This window comes from Cavia porcellus, unplaced genomic scaffold (genome assembly GCF_034190915.1).
Source record: "Cavia porcellus strain 051 isolate PalLab524CR breed Dunkin Hartley unplaced genomic scaffold, mCavPor4.1 scaffold_1, whole genome shotgun sequence".
Classification (NCBI taxonomy): domain Eukaryota; kingdom Metazoa; phylum Chordata; class Mammalia; order Rodentia; family Caviidae; genus Cavia; species Cavia porcellus.
In genome coordinates this window covers 114350351-114376540 of record NW_026947484.1, presented here as the reverse complement: position 1 = coordinate 114376540, position 26190 = coordinate 114350351, and the positions used below count along the sequence as shown (strand labels likewise).

General features: G+C 33.6%; 1 protein-coding gene across 9 annotated transcripts in view; it reads left to right on the top strand.

Moving 5' to 3' along the window:
• Positions 1 to 26190, top strand: part of Evi5 (ecotropic viral integration site 5) — a 226985-nt gene that overhangs the window by 137441 nt on the left and 63354 nt on the right. For 8 of the 9 annotated variants that reach the window (XM_063254233.1, XM_063254227.1, XM_063254236.1 and 5 more), the window contains 4 exons: positions 1247 to 1387; positions 2759 to 2917; positions 10181 to 10327; positions 12451 to 12546. In XM_063254233.1, coding sequence (XP_063110303.1) covers positions 1247 to 1387; positions 2759 to 2917; positions 10181 to 10327; positions 12451 to 12546 — 543 coding nt within the window. The remainder of the gene's footprint in view (positions 1 to 1246; positions 1388 to 2758; positions 2918 to 10180; positions 10328 to 12450; positions 12547 to 26190) is intronic. The other variant, XM_063254237.1, reaches the window with a different exon arrangement.

The following is a 26190-nucleotide window of genomic DNA, read 5'->3' as shown; positions in this document are numbered from 1 at the left end:
ACAGAAAAACCCAGATTTCCATTGAATAATGTATTGAGGAATGAAATGTAGTATATCCACACAGGACAATATTATTTGGCAGTGAGCCTTGAAACATTGTAGCAAGTGGAGTAAACTAGTTACCAAAGCCAATATTGTATGAGTCCATTCATGTGAAATGTCCAGAATAGATACATTCTTAGACACAGAAAGCAGATCTATGGTTGCCAGGGACTGGTATGCTGGGAAAACGTGGAATGAACAATGATTACTAATGCCTATAAGGTTTCTTTCTTTTTTTTTCAAGATTTTTTTTAAAGAGGATAAAACAGAATAAAACCAATCAAAACAAGCCAGTGTTTGTATAGGCCTAAAAGCATTACAAAATCAACAATTGTTACCATGATGCCTTTTGCCTTCAAAATAGCTGCAGATAACTTTGGACATAGTAAAAATCAAACAGAACAGAATAGAATAGAGACAATAAAAACAAAACAATGAATGCAATAAAGGACTTCAGAAAAAGTCTATGGTAAATTCAAAATTGCTACCATGATGTATCTTGCTACCTTTGAAATAGGTGATCATGCCATTGGATTTAACACAATCAAGCAAAACAAAAGAGAATTAAAACCAACCCAACAAAACAATGGAAATGATGTTAGGACTTCCAAAACAAGACCATAGGAAGTCAACAATGGCTACAGCTCTCAGAAGGAGATCCCCCCCTAGATATCCTACTGTGTACCACTCTCCACTGAACCCATGACCAATCAGACCACTGGCCATAGATCTGCAACGTTAGTGAAACACCAAAGTACTATAGGCATCAAATTGCATTTCACTTCCATAGCCATCATCACAGCCTGTGTTTCTCCAGATCAGACGGTCAGTTATTGGGGACTGAGGATGCTGCAGGATGGTACTTCTTGTTTACCAGGCTGCATGCTGGAAGGGGCTGGGGCCTGGTTGTTCCATTCTGGCGAGACTCTGTGCATGGCACTGCTTCCCAGATTGGGTTTGCTCGCTGATATAAGGTTATTTGTTTTTGAGTGAAAAAAGTATTGCGAAATTATATTATGATGGTTAAACAACTTAATTAATCTTAAACCACTGATTTTAATACTCTAAAAGGATGATTTTTATGACTTGAACTGTATTTCAGTAAAGCTGTATGACATTAAACAGAATTGTATATGACACTAAATACCTCCTGTTTTATTTCTTAATTTTAAAGAAGTCCAAATTAAATTTTGTCTCTTGTTAGAGGAACAACTCTTTTCCTGATGAGAATAATGTTGCAAGACTTCAGGAAGAACTCATTGCCGTGAAACTGAGAGAAGCTGAGGCTATTACGGGTTTGAAAGAACTTAAACAGCAAGTCAAGGATCTGGAAGAACACTGGCAGGTATATTAATATATTTTAGGTACTTGTTAAATAGAAAGTAAAACACAAATATCCAGTTGGTATTAGTTTGAAGTAGCTAATGATAAATAGTAAATGAGTTTAAAGTGAAAGCTATATTGTTTTAATGTCAAAATTAGAGAACATTTATAACTTGAAAGTACATTTAAGCTATTTTTCTCTTTTAGTCTTACAATGCAGTGAAAATTAAAGTAAAAATCGGGTCAAAATTTGTAGTACTATTTTGTATTATGTAGCCCATTCTAAAGAACTATAAGAAAATATTCTATTTTTCTTAGGTAGATTTTAAGTCCATTATTCAACTTAAGATGTCAGAAGCATGATACCAATATAATTTTGTGGCTTGTTTTGAAAATGGTTATTTTGCAAAATAACATTTTAGTTAATTATATGAGCACTAGTTTATCCATGTAAAAGGGAAGCTGTTGACAAGGAACAAAATGCAAAGATCTGTTAGACAAAAGAGAAACCAGGTATAGCAGTGCACACCTGGGATGCTGAAACAGGAGTATCACAAGTTTGAGCCAGCATGGGTGACTCAGTGACTCAATGGGACTCTTTTTTAAAACAAATCAAAAAAGGAACTGAGAATGTAGTCCAGTGTCAAGGCCTTGATTTGATTCTCAGTACCGTCATCAAAAATAGATTTTAAAAAAAAGTCAAAAGAACAGAAGAAAAAGGTAATAAGCTACATAGTTTCAAAGTAATGGTCTTGGTTTGAGTGAGTGGTAAGAGAGGAGAGAACATCTAATAAAGACTGAAATTTGCCTTGATATTGCCTTTGCTTCTTTTTAAAAACATATTTGCAAAAACATCAAGATAAAATAAACTGGAAATTAAATGAAACTGGTCCTTGAAAAAGCCTAATTTTGGGCCAAAGATACAGTTCAGTGGCATAAATGCCTGCCTAGCAAATGCAAGATCCTGAGTTCAATTTCAGGTACCAAAAGAAAAAAAGAAAAAACTAAAACAATCCCCCCAACTTCTAATACTGCTTCCTTAATGAATGGCCTGCATTTTTCCATTTCTTGGAATTTTATTGAAGTTAATGTGAAAAATCTCTCATTAAAAAATTAGAATAAAAATTATATCCTTTATAAAAGAATTACTTTGAACTATGTCTAAGTTTATATCCCCAGTCTTCCACTCACTGGCTGTAACTCTTCTGATATTACTTAATCACAATATCCATTTTTTCTGACCTATAAAATGACAATAAAACTTCCTAACTTTTAAGATTTGCTAGAGTTTTTCTGGGGAAATGCTTAACGTAGTATCCATGCTGAAATGCATATTCTGTAAGACTAACTCTTAATACTGACAGTGTTTATGCCTGTATTTTTTATGCATTAGCGCCATTTATCTCGTACTACTGGGAGATGGAAAGACCCTCCTAAGAAAAATGCTGTGAATGAGTTACAAGATGAACTTATGAGCATTCGACTTAGAGAAGCTGAAACACAGGCAGAAATTAGAGAAATAAAACAAAGGATGATGGAAATGGAAACACAGGTATGATGAGAACTTTGATCAGTAGATCAAAGTTTAGTGGGTTGATTATATCATTCCTAGAGTAAAGGTAAAAAGATGAAGAAGATAGGAAACTTTGTAGACTACAGTTTTCTAGCCCAATGAAGAGAGCTAAAAGTAGTTTCCTTTGAGTTTAGAGATTTAATTTTTGCTTTGGTTCAACAAAGTTTATACAAATAATTATATTAAGCAATTATATTTATTAGGTAAAACTTATAGAGCTGTCTTGTTGCACAACTTGAGAGGGAACTGTCATGTAGAACAAAATTTTGCAACTCAATACTTAACATTTTGGATTAGAAAACTCTTCATTTTATGGAGCTGACCCATGCACTGTAGGATGTTTAGCAACATCCCTAAGATTTACCCATCAGGTTCCAGTAACGTCTCTCTCCTCCCAGTACATGATGACCAAAACTATCTCTACATCTTTTCACATGTCTCATAGGGGTCAGAATTTCCCCTGCTTGAGAAGAATCACAAATGTAGAATATAAAGGGAATGATGCTTTGTCAATTTGTGTCATGTGATGAACCTCTTTTTTAAAAATTTTTTATTATTTTGAAGGTAGTAAAATACAACAGAACAAGATGAAACAAAGCCAATTTAGACAGTGTAGTGAAATTGGTACAGGACTTCACTGCAGGTTACCGGGATAACAATAATAGGTACCACAATATATCTCGTTATCTTCACAATAGTTGTTCTTTCAATCAGGTATAGCAAAATAAAATGAAATACAAAACATTATAGAACTTATCAAAACAATATTGAATAGAGCAATACCATTAATCAGAATAAATCAAAACAGTGGTAAAAATATTTGCCTTCAAAGAGATGGTAGAAGGAAATCCCCCTTATTTGCTATATTGCATACAGTCAACTTCCCAAGAGATGCTCAGATCTCTGGCTCCCATTTGTTAATGGGGGTTGGGGAATGGGGGAGAGGTGGGATGTTTGATTCTCAGCCTGTATGCCAGTAGGCTTACTACCACATAGCAGGGAGGTGAGCTGGTTGCTTGGTTTCCCAGCGCCCTAAGTTCCAACATGGTGTGGATCTCAGGAGTTGCTGGTAGTTCTCGCTCTGGGGCAGCCACAGCCTGCCACACCACAGCTGCTTACCAGTGCGGCAAACTGATTGCTTGGTTTCCCAGCACCCTAATTCCAACATGGTGCAGATCTCAGGAATCGCTGGTGGTTCTTCTTCCTGGGGTGGCTGCAGCCATGTGATGAGCCTCTTCTCAAGTTCCCCGTTCTTTAATAAATCTTATCTTAAATATACTTAACTAAGATTTTCAAAAATCTTTTCACAAAATCCATTTGTGTTGTAAAAGTACATTTTTTATGTGGTACTTGTGCATGGATCATTTTGCACGTATAGCTGTTCCTTAGTATTCATGGGAACTGTAGATTCCCACAGATGCCCAAGTCCTTTAGTATTAACCTTTGTATACTCTCCCATATGTTTAAACTAATCTCTATAGAGTACTTATGCTACCTAATAAAATGCAAATACCATATAAATAGTTTTTGTTGTTGTTATGCTCATGTAGGGAGTGATGCCAAGAAAAAAGATACCTGTGTGTTCAAAACAGATGTAATTCTTAAAAAATATTTTTGATCATTGGTTGAATTCATGAAAGTAGAACCCATGGATACAGAGGCTGCCTGTACTTCTTGAATGTTTTCAAAATATTTATCAGTCAACAGGGGGCATTGTTAACTCATGTCTCATTCTGTACCCCTGTATGCAGAGTAATCCTCCTATCTCAAACATGATAGCATATTTCTTTAGAATAAAATGTGTCTTGTTTTACATTGTTCAAAGTTATTGTCTTATGTTTTTCTGTGTAATTAAAAATGATGTTGAAGAGGAACTGTAAGCTTTGAAGAGTAAAATTCTAGATTTTAAAATGGAAAATTTTATTTTTACAATCAAAATTCAACTTAGTGTAGATAATGAAAGCATAAACGCAACTTTTAAAACAGTTTTGTGACTCTGCCTAGTAAGTAGATATCAGTGAATCAAATTGAACAAACATGTGAGACACAAAAGCATTATCCAAGTCACTAAATGATTTGTTCAGAAATCAGGCAGGCAGTGTTTATTATGATTCAGAATTTTGGTAAGTAGAAAGTTAGAAATTGATTATCTATAAAAAGAAGTTAAATTAATTCCAGTTAGGTAGTTTTGGGGAACTTTCTATAGAATTTGTATTTTGAGTCATGTTAGACTAGTAAGTATGTTTTTGGGTAGGGTTCATTGAAAGGGGAGTGGTGTAAGGCACTGATTCCTAAATGCCAGTGCTTGGACTAGTGACAAATCACACAGTTTTTCTCATTAAAAAATAAGAAAAAAATAGTAGTTTAATGGTGTATTGGTGCTGGTATATATTCATCAAAAATATATTGAGCTCTCAAACCTACCATCCAGACAGAAATTTGCCCTTTATATGTGCCTTTCAAAATTCAGTCTAACAGAATTTTTTAACTCTGAATATATTAAAAACTGCCAAACTATATGTACACTTAAAGGAGGTAAATTTTATGTATGACCTTCATCTTCCTTAAACAATGAAAATATCTTACTTTACAACTTCTTTTAGGTGTCATTTTAGTCCATGCTTTGTGTTTCTATTTGGATTTATGTCTGTCTCCTTACTATCTCTTTATTGAGCATTTATTATGGTTTTGTTTTATCTTCACAGCTGACTTTATTTTTTTATGCCTTTGAGAAATTTCATTAGTAGTTGCTCTAGATCAGAGGTGGTAAACCTGTGTGTGTGTTGTTTTTAAGATTAAAGATGTTATTGCATGAGTTGTTTTTTCTAAAGTAAAACCTTAGTTTAAAAATTCAAGTTTATTTGCAGTGTTAACACTTAGTTTTGGGTTGCAGTTTGGGCATTTGTCTCTAAAAGGTTCGTTGTCACTACTCTAGATTTTACAATATGTATCTTTGGCCAGAGATCTCTTCTGAATAATAAATTTTTAATTATAACTACTAAATTTGAGGTTTCTTGTGTAATATGAAGTCCTTACAACAGTATATTTTCAATTCTGCCTACTTTGTGCTATTGTTTTTATACATTTTATACTGTTTGATAACAATTTTTCTTTTAGTTATCTTACAGATACATTAATTTTTTATGTGAAATATATTTTCCCTTCAGTTATTCTATTTCAGCAGTCATTACTTTGTGTATATCCATGTTTCTGTCTTTTATGTTCTTTCTTCTGATTAAAGAACATTTGTATAACATGTCTTATGGTGCCGATCCTCTGGCAATAGATTCTCTTCATATTTGTTTCTTTGAAAAAATGCTTATTTCTCTTAAAAGATATTTGTCGAATATTAAAATCTGAATTGACAGGTTATTTTCTTTAAACACAGGAAATTCATTATTTTCTCTTCAGAAATCTAGCAAGTCAAACTGGTTTTGTTTGTTTGTTTGTTTTTGTTCTTTTACATGTAGTATGTTTTCCCCTGTGGCTGGCTTTAACATTTTCTGTCCTTTATTTTTTAGCAATTTGGATATGATATCCCTGAATGTATTTTTTTCTCTAAGTTTTCTGGATTTGTGGATTTATGTCTATGGTGAATTTTAGAAAAATCCATTATGTCTTCAAGTATTTTTTTCTGCCCGTACACTCCTCTTCTGAATTCCACATGTTGGGTTATTTCATGTTGTCCAACAACTCCTGTTCTGTTCCTTCCCCTCGCTACCCTATCCCTCCTTCTTCCTCTTCTTTTGCCTTCTGTTCTGTAGGGGAATGAACCCAAGGCTTCCCACGTGCCATACAAATGCTCTTGCACTGAGCTATACCTCCAACCTTCATGTTGTACATAGCAAGGTTACTCTGTTTCCTCCCTAGTACATGCTCCCATTATTTTCTCTGCCTGGGTTTTCAGCTTCTGTTAGTTGAAACATTTCTATTGACATAGTAAGTCCACTGGTTTTTTTTTGTTTTTGTTGTTGTTCAGGTTGTTGAAGTATCCAACAAGCCATTGAAAGGCATTCTTTACATTTATCAGTGGTTTTCATTTTTAGCTTTTCAGTTTGATTCACACAGTTCTCATTTCTGCTGATATTACCTATCAAATCTTGAATATTTTTCACCCTTTCCTTAAAGTCTTTCACATATTAATCATACATATTTTAAATTCCTTGTCAGATAATTTCAAAGCCTGGATCATGTATGAAGCTCACTCTGTTGATTGCTAAGTCTCTAGGTAGTATTTTGAGGTAATTGTTTACCTTCTCTGCTTTGTAAATTTTTGTTGAAAGCTGGATATTTTGTATAGGATAATAGTTTGATTCATAGTATTTATGCCTAGAAATTGGTACACTTGTCCTTCTGTGCTTTTCATATATGAGATTTGAGTTAATATAGTCAAAATGTGAACTGAGTTTGAGATTTGTTGTTTATATCTACAGTGCACCCTAAACTGCAAATTCCATTGGCAATACCTTATATTTAGAGCATGGGCTGGTTTGCCAGTGGGCTTTTCTATGAATCTTTAGGTCTTTCCTCTGCACAACACCTTGTGAAGTAGATCTGCCTCCATCAGTGTTCCTATTACTTGTACAGAAAATTGGAGGAACAAGGATTCATTATTTTAATAAAGTCTATGTCTTTGGGGCTGTATTATGTTTTTATATCTGGGATATTTGGCTTTTTAATGTTGCTGCTCACCACCAGCTATAGTTTTAGGTCCTCATACAGTCCTGCCACTTCCTGCAAATGCAGTGGTTTTCATCAGTCTCTCAAGAGCAATAATGTTTATTAGCCTTGCCCCACAAAGATCAGCACATTCATTTCTTTTCTTTTTTTTTTTAATTGGTACCAGGGATCGAACTCATGACTGCCTGCTTGCAAGGCAGGTGCTTACGCCGCTGAGCTAAATCCACAGCCCCTAGAGCATTCATTTCTTAGATGAAAAAGGCAAGATTAAGTTAAGTTTCCGTCCTTTAAGTCTATACCATGAATGTATCTCTTAGGAATCTCACTAGTCTTTTTTGTGTGTAGCTATAGGGATGTATGATGAAAAAATATGTAAAAGTTGTATACATTTTTTTTTTTTTGGACTTTTTCATTTTTATTGGTACCGGGGATCGAACTCACTATCGCCTGCTTGCAAGGCAGGTAGTTATGCCGCTGAGCTAAATCCCCAGCCCCCTGAAAGTTGTATACATTTTTAGATCTCCTTTCTTGTACGGCTTCATGTTTTCTGAGTCATCCAGTATTTGGCCTGTACCAACTCCTTATTTATTCTGGCTGAAAGGTACTTAGGCTGTTCATGTTGGCATATACCTGTAATCCTGCCATTCTGGGAAGGTATCTTAGTTACTTTTCTCTTTACTGATACAAAATAACTCAACACTCAAAGTTAAAAAAGGTTTATTTAGCTCACAGTTCATAGTTGGCTGGCTCCAACTATGAGTGGCACATGGCAGAGAACTGTCACGGAGGAAAAAGAGTTTATTGTGAGCAGAAGACAACAAAAGCAAACAAGAGACAACAACAACTCTTTCTATCCCTTTTAATTTTATGCAAGCTACTTAGGGCAAGTAACATACCCTCAGTGTCACACACTCTAGATCCAGCCACCTCTGAAAAAGTCCCACCTATTACCATCTGAGGCTTCGAGGGACATCTAGACCCTAAGTGTAGCACTGAGGCAAGAGAATCACAAGTTCAAGCACCATATACACAACTTAGAGTCTGTCTCAGAAATAAAAAGGGCTGGGTATGTGACTCAGTGCAAAAGCCTAAATTCAGTCTTCATCCTGCAGAAAGTGGGGACGTGTTAAATTGTATCCCATCTCTCCTAGTGGGCTTCTGTGTTGAACTTAAATTTGGTTGCCTTTTTTGCCCCCTGTTATTTTATCAGTATTCTTTTTCTTTGTATGATATTGTTTTCAACCTTACCTAGTTTCTGTTGGAGTTCTGTTGTTAGTTTTTTTTCTCACCCTATATATGTACTGTTTTACTTTTATAAATCTTTTTTATTTCCTATTAGTGTTTGTTACATGAAAAAAACAAAAATTCTAAAGTTAGTAATTATATCTCCATTCTAAACAAGTTGTTATTATACATTTTTTGTGCCTTCAAATTATCAGACATACTGTCACTTTAAGAATTAGTATTACTTTGGATTTGTCTATTGGCCAGTATTTTGCTATTCTTGCATATGACAGTTTCTTGCTGATTTCCCAGACCTTTTTTTCCCATGAAATCTGGATGCACAGTCATTTTCGTAGTGAGGCAGAGTAGGTAGAATAGTAATAGTGACAACCAACCATTTCTTTAGTATCTGTAAAATTTCAAATGTTTATAATATGTCTATGATGTCTTTTACTCACATAAGCTTTACAATACATCTTCAGAAGACAAGTAACTATCTGTATCTTTTCTGTGTACTAAAATTTGTTGGGATTAAGTAACTTGGTCAAGATTGAAGAATTGTCACTTTTTTTAGTTTTTCAAGTTTCTATTAGTTAATTCAGTTCACTAGCAGAATATTCTGGGATTGAGAGAATTCAAACTGGGTCAATCCTGAATAGGAAATCTACCTCATATTACTCAATTTAGGATTAATTTTTTTTAGCATACCCTGTAATTATAGTAAATACCTAGCATTTATTAAATTCTTACTACTTACTGGGCTTTCTTACATGTATTATCTCACTGAGTTTTGAAGACAACTAAATGGGAAATAGGCAGTATCTCTATAGACATTTATGAAGAGCGAGATTAGAGAATCTGATATTAACTAGTAGTTTAACTACTAAATAGCAGAGCTAAAGTTCAAACCAGCTTGTGTTATATTGATGAAGACTATGATATTGGAGAAATGTAAAAGTACACACAGTAGTCCATACAGCAGAATTTACAGTCCATTTAGTATTAGTGCTAACTTTTGATCCATTTGTGTTTGTTTGTTTGGTTTTTCTCTACTTGTTTTGTATATATTGCCTCCTTTAGAAATGATTATCTTCAAGTTGTGTGTAAATATCCTTACTATTTATAGATATTTTTGTATAAATGATATATTGCCTTATGAGTTCCTGATATTGGTTATATGTATTCCTTTGAAGGATCAGATTATTAAAGCAACTTTATATCTTGTTTTTCAGTGTTTAGTTGTTGAATATGATCTACCTATAACTAATAATATTTTTATAATGTGGTAGAAATCTTTCAGTCTTTTTGTCTGTACCTGTTTGTATTTCTGATTATTAGAACCAAATTAATAGTAATCATCTTCGAAGAGCAGAACAGGAGGTGATCAATCTACAGGAAAAGGTGCACTATCTTTCTGCCCAGAACAAAGGACTACTTACTCAATTAAGTGAAGCAAAGCGCAAACAAGCAGAGATTGAATGCAAGGTAAATACATATAATCAAATAGCTGGTTTATGTTTTTGTCAGTGTAATAATGCATTTTATAGGTCTGCTTCATACATTTTCTTTCAAAATAAAACAGTTTTCCCACATTTCTTGAACTTGTTTTGGTAGTTACTTTCAGAGCAGCTTACCTTTTTTTTTGTGGATGGATATCATAAACCTCATTTTCAAACATGTTCTTGATTATCTTAGTTTTCTTTTTTGTTTTTTTTAAAGTGACCTTTTATAGTATTTCTTCCTATTTAAAAACTGAAGCTTTTAGTGATGCAACCAAAAGATAGGTAATTTAGAGAAGTTAGGACTCCCCTGCTTTGATTAGTATCTTCCTAGTGAGCAGTAAATATTGATACTTGTTTTCCAGATGAGTAGAAAGTAAAAGAGTTGTTTATGCATAAATGGGTTAGGAAAAGTACATACATTTTCCATTATTTTAATCAGATTTTCTACATGTGTATATGTGTATAAACATTTGATCAGAAAGCATCAAAAGTCAAAAGTGTTTGTGATGAAGGACATTTATTTCTTGACATCATCTAGCAGTGATCAGAGAGAGAAGTTGGGGGGTAACGTTAGAGAGAATGAGAGTATGTGTGTGTGTGACATAAGAGATAAGTGTAGTCTGTGCATTAGAATGGCTTACTAAACACAAATTACAAGATTTTAAAATAAATTAGGCATCTACCTTGCAGATAGTTGAAATGATGCCCTTTAACTCCATATTCTAGTCATATTATTCTATGAGAAATAAAGACGTTTAGGGACACGTATAATGCTGTAATTCCATCAACTTGTTCTGATGTCATTAAAAACCAAGAGTAAAGCTTGAGTGGTTTATCAGTGTCACTAAAATCCATAGATGAAATTACATCCTAATAAATATGCATGATTGTTACAATTGATACTTGCAGAAATCTGTAGGCAGTACTAAAATTTGTACTAACAGAAGCAGTCCATTTTGAATGATTTGACTAATTTAAAAGTAAAATGATGTGAAATGAGATCAGACTACTATGTGACTGACTTTTTATTATGCTACATTGTCTATGCTGACTAATAGATAACTAAATTTAATCTTTTATCGTTATTGATGTGGTTTTCTTTAAACATTTGGTAGCAAATAAGATCTGTTAGCAAAGTAAAATGTTTTGGGAAATAAATATTTGTGAAACTTGCAAATGAAAATGATTTTCCCCTCTGAATTTATCTAAATAGTGGGTACAGATTCAGAATATTATAAAATTTTAAGAACAGATCTAGGATTAATACTACTATTAAATATGGTACAGAGGCTATCTCATTTCGTATGTTTAATCTGTGTATTGATTTATTATTTGTAGAACCTTTGCAGATTTTAATAATTAATACCATGTATTGTAATTCTAGCACCTAGTACTTTCTGAGTAAATATGTATATTTGCCTTGTTATATTGAAACATAGGAACAAATACAACTTTTTAAAGGAAGGCAGTCCTTGAAATACATAAATTTGATTCATTTTCATATAGTTTTATATAATTATAGCTTACAGTTGTTGGTAATTACTAAAGCTCATTTTATTTTTCATTTATGCAGAATGTCTGGATATTGTTTATACTCTTAACTATTTTCTTGCTACAACTGAATTTAAATATTTTCAATTAATGATAGTAAAAGTTTATGATCTCCAGTTTCAAAATCCAAAAGACTATAAAACTCAAAAGTTTATTCATAAATTTTACACAAATTAATTTGGAGGTAAAATCTGATTTTTTGTAACCATCTATAATTTGTTTTTATATTATGTGGTACAGTATTTATATTTCACTATTTCATTGTAATGTTGCTAGATCATACTAACTTATGGTTAATACATCTTATTAGTTTTACTTTACTTTTCTTTTTTTTTTTTGGTATTTTTCCTTTTTATCGGTACCAGGGATTGAACTCATGACTGCCTGCTTGCAAGGCAGGTACTTATGCCGCTGAGCTAAATCCCCAGCCCCTTTACTTTTCTGATTTTAGTATATGTGCTTCCAAAGCTAGCACACTTTTACTTTGCTAAAATCTGGGAAAATCTCAATTCCAGGCATTTCTGGTTTATTATTTTGTTTTGTTTGCCACCCTAGAACAAGGAAGAAGTAATGGCTGTGCGACTCCGAGAAGCAGACAGCATAGCTGCTGTGGCTGAACTACAGCAACATATTGCTGAGCTTGAAATCCAGGTACTAAGTGAAAATAATAAAGTAGCTCTAAATACCATGTACTGGTCTCCCTTCCCTGTGCGTATGAACAATGGCATACTTACATCTTCAGCTTTTCTTACTACAGTTCTGTTTCCAGGTCTGTTTTTTATTATGGTAAAATATATATAACACAAAATTTAGTATTTTAAAGTGTATTTCTGAGGTATTAAGTGCATGCATTCACACTGTTGTATGAACACTACCATCCATTTGCAGAACTTCTTTCTCTTCCATACCTGAAATTCTGTATCCATTAAACTAACTTTCCATTCTCTCCTCCTCCCCGTCTAGCTCCTCTCCTGCCTGATACTAATCATCGTACTTTTTGTGTCTATATTTGAATATTCTCGGTACCTCATGGAAGTGGGATCCTACAGTATTTGTGCTTTTGTGACAGGCTTATTTCATTTGGACATAATGTCCTACATGTTACAACATGTAGCTGAATATTATTCTACTGTCTATACTTCATTTTGATTATCCATTCATTGCTTCTACTTTGGAGCTATTGTGAATAATACTGCTAAGAACATGAGTGCACAGATACCTGTTTCTTTTCTTTATATATACTTAGATCGTATAGTAATTCCATTTATTTTTTTGTGGAATTACCATATTGTTTTCTATCATAGCTACACCATTGTTCATTCCTTTCAGCAGTGCACAAAGGTTCAATTTTTTCCACATTCTCACCAACATTTGCTAAATGTCTGGGGCTTTTTTTTTTTGGTACCAGTGATCGAACAACTGTGTGCTTGCCAGGCAGGCACTTATGCTGCTGAGCTAAATCCCCTTCCCTCTGGTGTTTTTTTTTTTAATCAGAGATCAAACTCAGGACTTCATGCTTGCCAGGCAGATGCTGTGCCACTGAGCTATACCCCCAGCCATCTTTTTGGGGCTTTTTAAAAAAAGAATCTTTCCTTTAAATGTGTATGAAATGGTATCTTATTGTGGTTTTTATTTGCGTTTTTCTAATGATTACTAATTTTAAATTTACGTACTTGACATTTGTATATCTTCTTTGGAGAAATGTCTTAATGTTCTTTTCCTATTTTTAAATCAGTATGGTGATGGTGAGTTGTCAGTAACGGTGAGTTTTGGAGTTTTTCTTCTTTGTATGTTGTATTCTTGATATTGGTCCCTTGCTCTATTGTTTGCAACTGTTTTCTCCCATTCTATGGATTATCTTTTTCTTTGTTGATTGTGACCTTTAATACACAAAATTTTAAAATTTGCTCAAGACTTACAGATATCTTTGTTGTTTTGGTAGAAGTTTTTAATTATATTTTTTAATCTAAACCACAATGTAGTTTTTTCCCCTCAAGGAGAGGTATAGATATTATAACATCTAGATTTTTTTTCACCATCTGAAATTTCCTTTTGTCCTTAAATTTCAATTTTATTTTGTAGCCTTTCCATATTTTATCCTTATCATTTGATCTTCATCAAAATCAATCATATTATGAATATATGTTTATGTTTTTATTGCCTATAAAGTATACACTTTTTTTAAAAATCCTCAGAAATCAATCATGGTTTATCTAACAGGTTTTCTGTATCACAAATAACAGAATTTCGTTTTTTAAGACTGAATACAATTCCATGGTGTACACTTAACTGCATTTTCTTAATCCATGCATCCATTTATAGGCACTTAGGTTGGTTTCATATCTTGGCTATTATGAATCTTGAAAATACTGATTTTTTAAAAAAATATGTAACCAATAGTGGAATTGATGGAATGTATGTCAAGTCTATTTTTAATTTTCTGAGCAGCTTTCATAATAATTCATCACGAGCCAGAAATACAACTCATCAGTACAGCACCTGCCTGGCAAATGTGAGGTCTTGAGTTTGATTCCCAGCACCAAAAAATTTTTTCTTCATGGCCGTAATAATTTACATTCCCACCAATGTTGTATATAAGTTACCTTTTCTCCATATCCCCTCCAACACTTGTCTTTCATCACTTTAAGGATAGCTATTTTAATAGGTATGAGATGATAAAATTTGGGAGTGTTAGAAGTGGTTGGCTGTTTGTAAAGTGATTACTGGAATCTTACTGATTATATTTTCTTCAGCATTAAGCTTGTTGCCTATCACATATGTCAGCAGTCCCCAATCATTTCTGCTCCTATGAGAATCTGATGCTACTACTGACTGACAGGAGACAGGGCTCAGGCACTAATGCTAGTGATGGAGAGCTGCTGTGAAAACAGATGAAGCATTGCTTATTCACTTGCCACTCACTTCCTAGTGTGTAGTTCAGTTCCTTACAGACCACACAGACCAGGGATTAGGACCCCTGACCTGTATCATTATTGACTATTTCATTTTTTTTGCCCTCCTCTCCTCCCCTGACTTTTTTTTTTTTTTTTTTTTTGTCTTTTTCGTTTTTATTGGTACCAGGGATTGAACTCACGACCGCACACTTGCAAGGAAGGTGCTTATGCTGCTGAGCTAAATCTGCAGCCCCCGCTCCCCTGACTTTAACCTACGTATTTTTCACCCTCTTCTTTCTTGTTTGCTGTTTTCAGTCTCTGTCAGTTCTTTTTTTTTCTCCTAGTAAGAAGCCATTGAATCTGTCAGTTCTTCATTTGTCTTCAGACAATCCAAAATTTTAACTTTTAAAAACTAAACCAAAATGAGAGGTCTCATGGTTTATAGAGCCATTTCTCTCCAATCTTAATCTGTTTCTCCTGACCATTTTTAAGCCTTTTATTATTAATCATATTATACAGAAAGTTCATAAAATAGAGCTACATTGTGATATATTTTAAAAGATTGCACATAAAATTAAAAACACATACCAAGGTCAAAATAGAAAACAGTGCCTATGCCCAGGAAGTCTGTTCAAAATACTCAACTCCTTATCCTTTTGGGATGGTTTTTCCATTACTGTTCCTTAAATTTTGTCATTTTTATGTGCATTTCTGAACACAGTTTTCCCAGTTTTTCAGTTTTGTGTGGAGTCACACTGAATAGTTTCTTCTGTGTCTTTCATTGTTCAACATTACTTTTTTGAGTCATCAGTTTTAATGCTATACATAATTCATTTTTAAAACATCATGGTGTAGTCATTTATTCTTCTATATGTGGACATTTTGGAATTTCCAATTTGAGACTGTTACGAACAATACTGTGATTATGAGCAGTCTGGTACACTATATTGATCTTTATTTTCCTGAGTGCTTCTAATAGTTTAGATTTGTCACAGCAGCATAAGAAAGATTTTGTTGTTCTACATCTTCCTCAACTCTTAATGGTATTTCATGTCTTAATTTTTGCCAATCTGATGGGTATGTATTGATAATTTAATTGTGGTTTTAATTTAAATTTACTTCATCACTAAAGACATTGACTGGCCAGGTGTGATTTTTTTTTTTTTTTTTTTTTTTTTTTTGTCTTTTTCCTTTTTATCAGTACCAGGGATCGAACTCACGACTGCCTGCTTGCAAGGCAAGCGCTTATGCCGCTGAGCTAAATCTCCAGCCCCCCGGGTGTGATTTTTAAATACCTATAATTCCAGCTACTTGGGAGCTGAAGTAAGAGGATCATAAACTCACTGCTAGCCTTGGCAGTTTAGTTGAGACCCTGACTGAAAATGAAAAGAACTAGTGGTAGAGTGCTTGTCTACCATGGTTGAGGCCCTGGGTGCAGTCCACAGTACAGGGATTGGAGTGGGGTAAAAGGGAAAGGTTGGTCTTACTTTCCTTCTTCTTTTGACACTTTATTTATGCTCTCTTTTTTCATTCTTTATTGGTTATACAGATTAATGATTTTCATTTTGGCAGATTCATACATGCATATAACATACTTTATTCATTTTCACCTTCCCCTATTGTCTCTGATCCTATACTGCCCAAATTTCCAATGGAAGGAGTTCAGTGCATATATTTTGATCATAGCCATGTCCCCATTATTGGTATACCCCTTTCCCATTCCCTTTCCTTTTGTCTTCTTTCTGCTTTCTTACCATCTTTTTATAGATTTCACTTATTAAAAACAATATACTGTATTTGTGTTGAACATTTGTTGAACAGCTCTAAGCTCAGATTCAACTACCTAAACAGCAAAGTTCAAAAAAACATATGCTCAGTGTTTGAAACTTTGCTCAATAATCAAACCAAAAATCCAACTTGAAAAAACCTGTATGGGTAGAGAGTGAGTCATGTGTCAGATCTTGCCACAGATTCAAAAGGGTAACCCTTCTGTCTTGAGTGTGGTTCTCACCCAGACAACATCTAGTGCTTGTGTTAGTGTGTTCAAACTTTCATCATTGTAATTATTTTGTATGTGATTTATTTGTGTAAAATGTCATAACCTTTGCTGCAAAGAATGTTTAGCAGTTGCCAGATGTGGTGGTGCATGCCTATAATCCCAGCACTTGGGAGGCTGAGGCAAAAGGATCATTATGAGTTTGAGACCAGCCTAGGCTACAAAGTGAGCTCAAAGCCAGGCCAAACTGCATAGTAAGACTCTTGTCTCAAAAAGACCAAAAAAAAAAAACCAACAAAAAAAAACCCCACAAAAAACAAAAATTTAAAAGTGTAATTACTTGATTTCCTATTATTTCTTATGGGAAAATTATGTTCAATTCTCAAACTTTTCAGTATTCTTAAAGTCGACTTTTGAGGTATCACTCTGTGTGTGTGTGTGTGTGTGTGTGTGTGTGTGTGTGTGTGTGATTACATGTATATCACATTTTATCATTCATCTGTCACTGGGCATTTAGGTTGGTTTCATATCTTGGCTATTGTGAATAGTGCCATAATAAACGTGTGTATGCAAGCATTTCTATAGTGTACGTACTTTAATTGCTTTGGGTATACCAAGGAGTGGTGTATAGCTAGATCAAATAGCTCTATTTTTAATTTTTCAGGAACCTCCAGACTGATTTCCATAATGACGATCCTAGTTTACATTTCCACTAGCAGTATTAAAAGGTTCCTTTTTCTGTTGCATTCTCACTAGCATTTATTTTTATTTATATCTTTTTTTGCTTGTTCGTTTTGAGACAGCATCTCATTGTGTAGTTTAGGCTGTGCTTGAGCTCATTATGTAGCTCTGGTTGGCCTCAAATTTGTGGTAATCTTCCTGCCTCAGTCTCTGTTATTTTATTCTTGATGAAGCCATCATGTCTGGGATGAGATGGAATCTCAGTGTACTTTTGATTTACTTTTCCCTAATGGCTAAAGATGTTGAGCATTTTTTCATATACTTACTGGTCCCATGTACTTTCCTTTTTTTTATTTTATTTTTTTAAATTTTATTTAAGAAGAAAAAGAAAAAAAAACAGAAAAAGGGTACAAGTTATACAGAATTTCAGAAAAAATAAACAGGAAATCACTAATTAATGATTACATATTGTCATCTTAGAAATAGTTGTTCAAGTTACAAAATTAAAGCATATAAAGTGGACTTTCAAACAGTGAGACTACAAACAGTTCTGTTTAGTGATCCAACAAAACTCAGTAATATGGTTATCTTATACACTGAAATATACATGCAGTTATATCCTTTAGAACACTTTCTTTTCCTCTCTTTTGTACAATGACAATTACACATTTTGGGTTTTATTACTCCCACAGTTCTTACTACTTTTTTTTGAAGAAAGTAAAACCAAATGTGACATAACAGAACAGAGTCAGTCAAATCAAAAGGATGGAATAATACATACTGTAAAAACACAATACAAGGTGATCAATAATGGTTACCATACTGCCTCTTGCTATCTTAAAAAAGAATTGTCTATATCATCAGTTATAATAAAATTGAACAAAACAGTAAAGAATAAAACCAAAACATTGGAGACATTACAGGACTTCAAAAGAAGATAATAGTCAACCAGAATGGGCATCATAATGAATCTTACCGTCTTCATAGTTGTTACCTATACTTTCGAACTTGGTACTATCAAGCAAAACAGAATAGAGGAAAATCAGTCAAAACAAGATGGTAAGAGCAATACAGGGTTTCAAATCAAGTTAATAGGAAATCAAAGTGGGTTACTATAATATATCCTGCTATTCTTTATTTTTCCCTTATTTAAAAAGATAAAAATAAAAAAGTAAATAATAAAAAGGAGATTGAGATAAAAGAGGGCATAACAACAAAACAGCGCAGGTCAAAACATAACCATTTGAGCAAAATAGTGTTTCACCACAAGATATCCCAACATAAAAGTAGTTACATAGTGTCTCTTTTCTTGAAATCTTTGAGTATAACTTCGTATACTGTAGCACCAAACATATCAAGACAATCTAAAACCATTCAAGAGAATGACAGTATTACAGAGTATGTAGAATCAACTATCAGAAAATGAACAGTGGTTTCTGTATAATCTCCTTGACTATAAAAGTTTTTGTTTATATTATCGCATATAATAAAATCCAATAAGATACAACCTTTAAGACCGATGGAGACAGAAGAACAAAAGCTTGATGGGACTTCAAAACAAAATGATAATAAATTAGCATTAGATATTATGATGTCTTGTTTTCTCCAAAATAGCTGTTCCTACCTCCAACCTTCTCTGCCTCATTTCTGTTGAGCTCTTTTTCTGTACTTTCCTTTTTAAGAAGCATCCATTCAGTTTATTGCCCATTTATTGATTGAGCTATTTGTTTTTTTATGTTTCTTGTATTTTTTAATATGTCGGATATTAATCTTCTGTTGGAAGAGTAGCTGGCGAAGATTTTCTTGTTGGTTTTTCTTTAGGCTGTCTCTTTACTCCATTAGTTATTTCTCTTGCTGTACAACTTTTAGTTTGATGTGGTAAAGTTTACATTGGATCTTTAGGTAACTTTTGGAAATATACCTGTTTTGACAGTTTTAATTGTACCAGTCTATGAAAGAAAAGTCTTTTGATTTTCTGGTATCTTCTTAATTCATTCTTAATTTTTCTGAAATTTTCATTATAGAGATCTTTTACATCATTGTTTAGAGTGAGTCTTAGGTTTCTTTTGTTTTATTTTATTGTTTCGTTTTTGAAGCTTTTGTCAATGTAATTGTTCTCTTGATTTTGTTTCTCAGTCCATTGTGGCGTATAGTAGTAAAGCTATTGACTTTTTTTATATCCTGCTACTTTACTGAATTCATTTGTCAGTTGCAGTCCATGTATCCTTGTAATCTCATCTACTTGGGAGACTTGAGGCAGGAGGATTGCAAATTTGAGTGTCTGTCTTCAATCAAAATTTTAAAATTTTTACAAAGTTCTGGGGAATATAGCTCAACATTCCCTTTTATTTTGAGTCTTTCATAGCATTTATTCTCCCCATCTTTTTCCTCTCCCCTCTCCGTCTCCCTCCTCCTCATAGCATTTATTTTACCTGCTATTCCCTTCATTCATTGGTTCACCTTACTGAACTATTTAGTGACCTCCTCTCCTCCAGTTTCCTTTTGTGTAGCCTCAGCTCTCTACAGTTACTAGATATCTCTCTGAAACATAAATTTCTGTTGACTGCCTGTTACCTACAAAATCACATCAACACTTCTTAGCATGAAATCCTTATCTTTTCGTTATTACCAAACTTATAATTCGTTATTACACAAACTTGTTTCTAAGCTTCGTTTCTCATCACTACCTTCCCATTTCCTCACATACAAGACACTATGCTTAAGACACTCCAGTTGTCCTCTCCTGCAGCTTTCAGTTATTTCAGTATTCTGTACTCCTCTGTACCCTGCTATGGCTATATATATATCTTTTACTATAACTTTTGAAGTATTTTTGCCTTTCTTTTAGGGTTTAGGACTGAGTACTTCCTGGCTAACTTGTGTAATAATAATTTAGTGAATTTGTTTTCAGTAAATAGGTCAGTGGTTCAACATTTATTTAATGCAGATTAAGATCCATAAATAGACCTCTTGTTAAAAATGAAACTTCTTTTCAATTGTAAAAGCATTACATTGAAATTATTCTTTTGTTGTGAAAATACCTGAGATCATTTTCAGGTTCCACTAGGGGGAGGCCTCAACTTAGTGAAAGATTTTTGTATTTCAAACTCTTTAAGATTACCTCTTCCAATTGATATTAATTCTTTGTAAATAAAACCTTTTCTCATAAATAAAATTCTCTTTAAGCCGTTTAATAAATTATTCCACTGTGTAACTAGTTGTTCCTATAATAAAAGCCTGCTTTTAATATATTATGAAAATTATTCTTTTATAAGCATCATATTTAGGTAAAGGAAATATGTTACATGAAAAAAAGTTCATTTTTATAAATACTGCGTATCATTCTATATTATACTATGTAAACTTAGGCTAATGCTTATTAAATTTCTTTCCAAAGATTCTTCAACTTGAAATTTTCAGGTCTTGTTTAAAATTCTTGATTACCCCAATATGATTATTCTGATTTAAAATACTGCCCCTCCCCATATTTGAAAGTTGTTTTATCTTAGAGGGTTTTTTGTTGTTGTTGTTTTTGGTACTGGGAATCTTAAGTCGGGACTTTGCACTTGCCAGGTAAATGCTGTGCCACTGAGCTGTATCCCTGGTCCCTTATGGTAGTCTTACAATGAACTTCATCATTTTAAAGCTTTCAGATTTTAGACATTTTCCTGAAATTGTTTTTAAAACTTAGTACTACCTCCATTTCTTTTCAGACAGAATGACAATTATTTACTGATGTATTTTAGTCAGCATTCTACCTGGTTATTTGGGAACGAATTATAAACCTAGAAAGTTGAGGGATTTGTTGAGTACCATAATATATAAGAATTTTTAATACCACAAATATAATTGTAATATTTTTGCCAGTTCACAATTACCATTATGAATTTCGATTATTAGTCACCTCACTTCATTCAAGTCTCTATTACTTTGTCATATAAAGCTTGTTTTGTCAGATTTTTCTTAATAATTACCATCTGAATCTCTACACTCTTAAGCTTATTTTATTCAAAATAGCTACTACTTTTTTCCCTAAGTTGTAAGTATTTTCATTCTTTTGGTGAGGAAAGAGAGTATGAGTTCAACCTGTGCCTAAATATTTTTAATATTACACAGGAAAAGTAACAGCTAAATTTTTTTTTTAAATTTTATTTAAGAGGAAAAAGAGAAAAACACAAAACAAAACAAAGTGGTGTAAGGTTACACATAATACAGAACTACAAAAAAAAACATAACAGTAAGAAATCACCTATTAATAGATTACATATTATCATCTTGGAAATAGTTGCTCACATCACAGTATCAAAGAATACAAAGTAGACATTCAAACAGAGAGACTGCAAACAGCTGTGTTCAATGATCCAAAAACATTAATATAGTCAGCTATTTAACACCCCTAAACACACTTGCTGTTATATCCGTTAGAGCTCTTTTTTTTTTTCCTCCCTCTCTTTTTAACAACAAAATTTACACATTTTGGATTTTTTTACTCCTTAGTTCTTATTATTTTTGGGCGGGGGGGAGAATAAAGTCAAATATGGCAAAACAAAGCTGTAACAGCTAAAATTAATGCTAGTTCCGTGATCATCCCTTAGACTCTTTCAGTTAATTTCTATGTCAAAATTTGACTTTTAGCTGTCCTAATCAGACCCTTGCTCAGATTCTTTTCTACCTTTGTAGTTTTATTTCCTACCTTCCTTGAGATATAGGTCCTGTACCTGGACTATAGTACCCTAGTAAAGTGTCTTTCAAATCTTTAATCCCGTTTTGTTCAGGATCTGTTTCCTCCTTCCTTTGATCTTGTTTATTGTTTCAATGATCAGTTTGTTTGACCTGTTGTTATCAGCCTCCTTTGATAATTCCAACTCCTTTGACATCTGCTGTAAAACTCTGTTTTCAGTCTGACTTACAATATTATAGCTGTTTAGTTTTTTGCAGCTCTTCTGTTCACTGTGTGCAACTGAAGCATATTGAAAGTAAGGACAGGGGGGCTGGAGATTTAGCTCAGCGGCATAAGTGCCTGCCTTGTAAGCAGGCAGTCGTGAGTTCGATCCCCGGTACCGGTAAAAACGAAAAAGACAAAAAAAAAAAAAAAAAAAAAAAAAAAAGAAAGAAAGTAAGGACAACACTTGGGGAGGCTGAGGTGGGAGGATTGTAGCGAGTTCGAGACTAGCCTGGTCTACAAAATGAGCTCAAGGCCAGCCTGAACTTGCATAGCGAGACCCTGTCTCAAAAAAGACAAAAAAAAAAAAGTAAGAACCATTACTTGCCTCATTTTTCTAACATCAGCATACTAGGGATAGTAGAAAAATGCCTATTTACTGAAAAAAATGAGTATGTAATGATTTATTTCTTGAACTATCAATTAGAATTAACATTGAAAAGGCCACATGTAAAGGATAGATTAAATTAGAATTTGAATGGGGTATTAATTTCAATTCAGCAAAGATTTATTGAGTACCTAGTATTGTGCCAGTAACTATTTTGAAACACTTTTCAGGATTAGTGAAGATGACTCAAAATTCTCTTTCTTCCTTGAGCTTAACAGTAGGAAAAAAGACAAAATAAGTGAAACATATAGTGTATAATAGAGAAGACGTTTGAATACAGTGAAAAAATGTAGGAAAGGAAGGATAGTGGCAAGAGTGTGAGGACTTTAGTATTTTAATAATGTGGTCCATAGTTTCATTAAAAGGAGAAATTTATTTATTTGTCTTTAAAAATACTTACTTTGCTTCTTAAAGAACATTTTTTTTTTTTTTTTTTTTTTTTGTCTTTTTCTTTTTTATCGGTACCGGGGATCGAACTCACGACCCGCTGCTTGCAAGGCAGGCACTTATGCCGCTGAGCTAAATCCCCAGCCCCCTTAAAGAACATTTTTAAAAAATAATTTGTACATACAAATAATGTATTTCAATCACATTCATCCCCAGAAGAGAACATTTAAATACGAATTTAAAACAAGTGAGGCTGCAGATTTAGGGGAAGAAGTCTCTGCTAAGAGTTAAGGACAAAGGGTCTACAGTAAAGAATGAGTATGAGCAGACTCTGATAGAGTGACACAGAGGAAGTAGAGGAAATGTGAGAAGTTAGAAGTATTATATAAAGCCTAATTATTTGGCCTTTGTCTGAGTAATATAGAAAGTAATTGGAGGGTATTGTGCATTGAAGTCATTAGATGATATTTACCCTACTACAGATGTTAAAACTGAATTGAATCCCAGAACTTGGAAGACTAAGGCAGGAGGATCACTCTGAGTTTGAAGTGAGCTTGGGCTATAGAGTAAGTTCAAGGCCAGCATTAAATACACAAGACCCTGTCTCAAACAACAACAACAACAAAAACCCACCTTGATTCAGAAAAATTATTTGAGCACTTTATTTTTACATTAATAATAAATAGAAATATCTCCACTCTCCAGCTAATGAAACAAAGATAGAGATAATCATTTTTGCTCAGTTAGTTGAGGGAAATAGTTGAGAACTGAACCCAAGCCTCTGATATTTTATCTGGAATTAAATTTGTATTTTGAGTGTTATAAAGATAAGCATGTTGACTTAACTACTTTAAAAGTTTTCTGTGTGTTAAGCACAACTTTAAATTAGTCCTTCCTTGTTACAAGTAATGGAAAGTTTTAAAACACCGTGAATCTACTCAAATCCAACTTTTGGTTCTTTTCCTGGTACCCAGTAACATTTACCTACTTTCGTTAGTTTGCCCAACAGATAACCTCTAGGGATGCCTCAGATGGGCAATACCCCAACCACTCTTGGTTTAAAAACACCCACTCAGAATTCTGTTCTGACATAAAACGCAGGAGCTAGGTTTAAATCAGTGTATTCAGATCAGCATGTATCTGACAGAGATGGAAAGGAAATGATAAAACCTTTACTATTAATTTTAAATATTATATTTTTAATTAGGTGAAATTACAATGGGACAACTAAGTGTTGGAGTTTACCATAAAGCTGTTTAAGCAATTTGTACTTTCCAGTTTCCTGAGTTGATTTGTTAGTAGTTTCACAGTAGGTGATAGTTTGTGTGCCCAGTCCTAGCTAGTACACATCTTTATGTTACCTAAGATTTTCCCCCCTGAAGTAAATTGTTTATAGTTTCTATTTTGAGAAACTTACTTAAATATGAAATGTTTGTTTTTCTTTGAAGACTTTTTCTACTTTAAGCAATTTTAAGTTTGAGAAAATAGCTATTTTATAAACACATCTAGTCTTTTAACACTGATTTTCACAAAGGAAGTTAGGTAGATAAGGGTATTTTACTCAGCTTGCTACCTCATCATGAGGGATTATAAAATTCTGTTTAAAAAAATTTCCCCTGAAGTTCTCAGAGATTTTTCTTTGGTATCCAATTTTATTATGTTGTTAAAGTAGCTAGAGATGTTTTTAAATATTGCTGTATCTGGTTTTTGTTGTTGTTATTTGTTTTTTTTTTTTTTTTGAGACTGGATCTCATTATGTAGTTCATTCTGGTCTTGAGCTTACTTTGTAGCCCAGGCTGGTCTCGCACTTGTAGTGATTTTCTTGCCTCTGCCTCCTAAATGCTTGGATTACAGGTGTGTACCACCATGCCTGGCTTGCTATATCTAAAAATGAAGGTTATTATGCAGCTCTCCCAAGAAGATCTCAACTAAGAATTAATGAAGGAAGGTTGATAGTATTCAAAACTAGCTTATGTATACCTAACATTCAGTTGTGGCTTTTGGTTTGTTTGGACTTTGCATGTTTGTCCTTTTTGGTTTTCTGAGTCTCACCAACTACCCCAAGCTGGCCTCAAATTCACAGCTATCCTCCTGCCTCAGCCTCCTTAGTACTACAGTTACAGGCATATACCACCAAGTCAGTGTAACATTCAGGTTTTGATTTCAAATGCTGTTCTTTACTACAGAGAAATAGATGATTTTAGGGCTGGGACAGGAAATATCAGGATAAGCTGGTTACCTCTTATCATCCCATTAAGCAAGGAAGTGCTGAAGGAAAACAAAGCAAAAACTCCACAAGTAAAGGGCAAATTATTAAGGCACAGAAGTGTTCACTGTAAGGCTCCCAGTGGCCAAAGATAGAAAAATTTGAAGTGGGGAAATATTTAAAGTAATAATGGATTTAGTCCACAGTTTAACTTAAGTATCTATGAGTCCATATGGATATAAATAATAATTGAATAATAATAATAAATGAGGCTAGACAAGTATGTAGAGTTCCAAATGATATTTTTGGGACACCGTCCTTAAAGAAGGAACGTATAACTCTGTACTTAAGTGTGTACTACACATGGTAACTTCCCTCAAAGAGGTACTATATGGAAGGTACAGAGACAGGGAGCTCAATTTTGCAGTAGAGAGACCTGACAAGCACTGCCAGGTGTAATCAAACCAGGTAATCAAGGTCAGCATCAGCAGTCATAAATCACATTGATAATGTGTATCTTCGGTGTGTTGCAGTCAAAGTGGCACTTTACCTCTGTAGCCTTCTTAACCTATAACCTTGATCTTACTACAAGAAGAACATCACACAACGTCCAGTATGGAAATCCTATAAAATATCTAAACAGTACATCTCAAAGTGGCTAAGGTCATGAAAAATAAGCAATATGAAAATCTGTCACAGCGGAAGGAACCTGAAGAACATAACATCAAAATGTAAAGTCGTCCTTGGATAGAACAGAGAAAGTGTCAAGTTAGGAAAAAGGCCAACAAAAGAGGTCTTTGT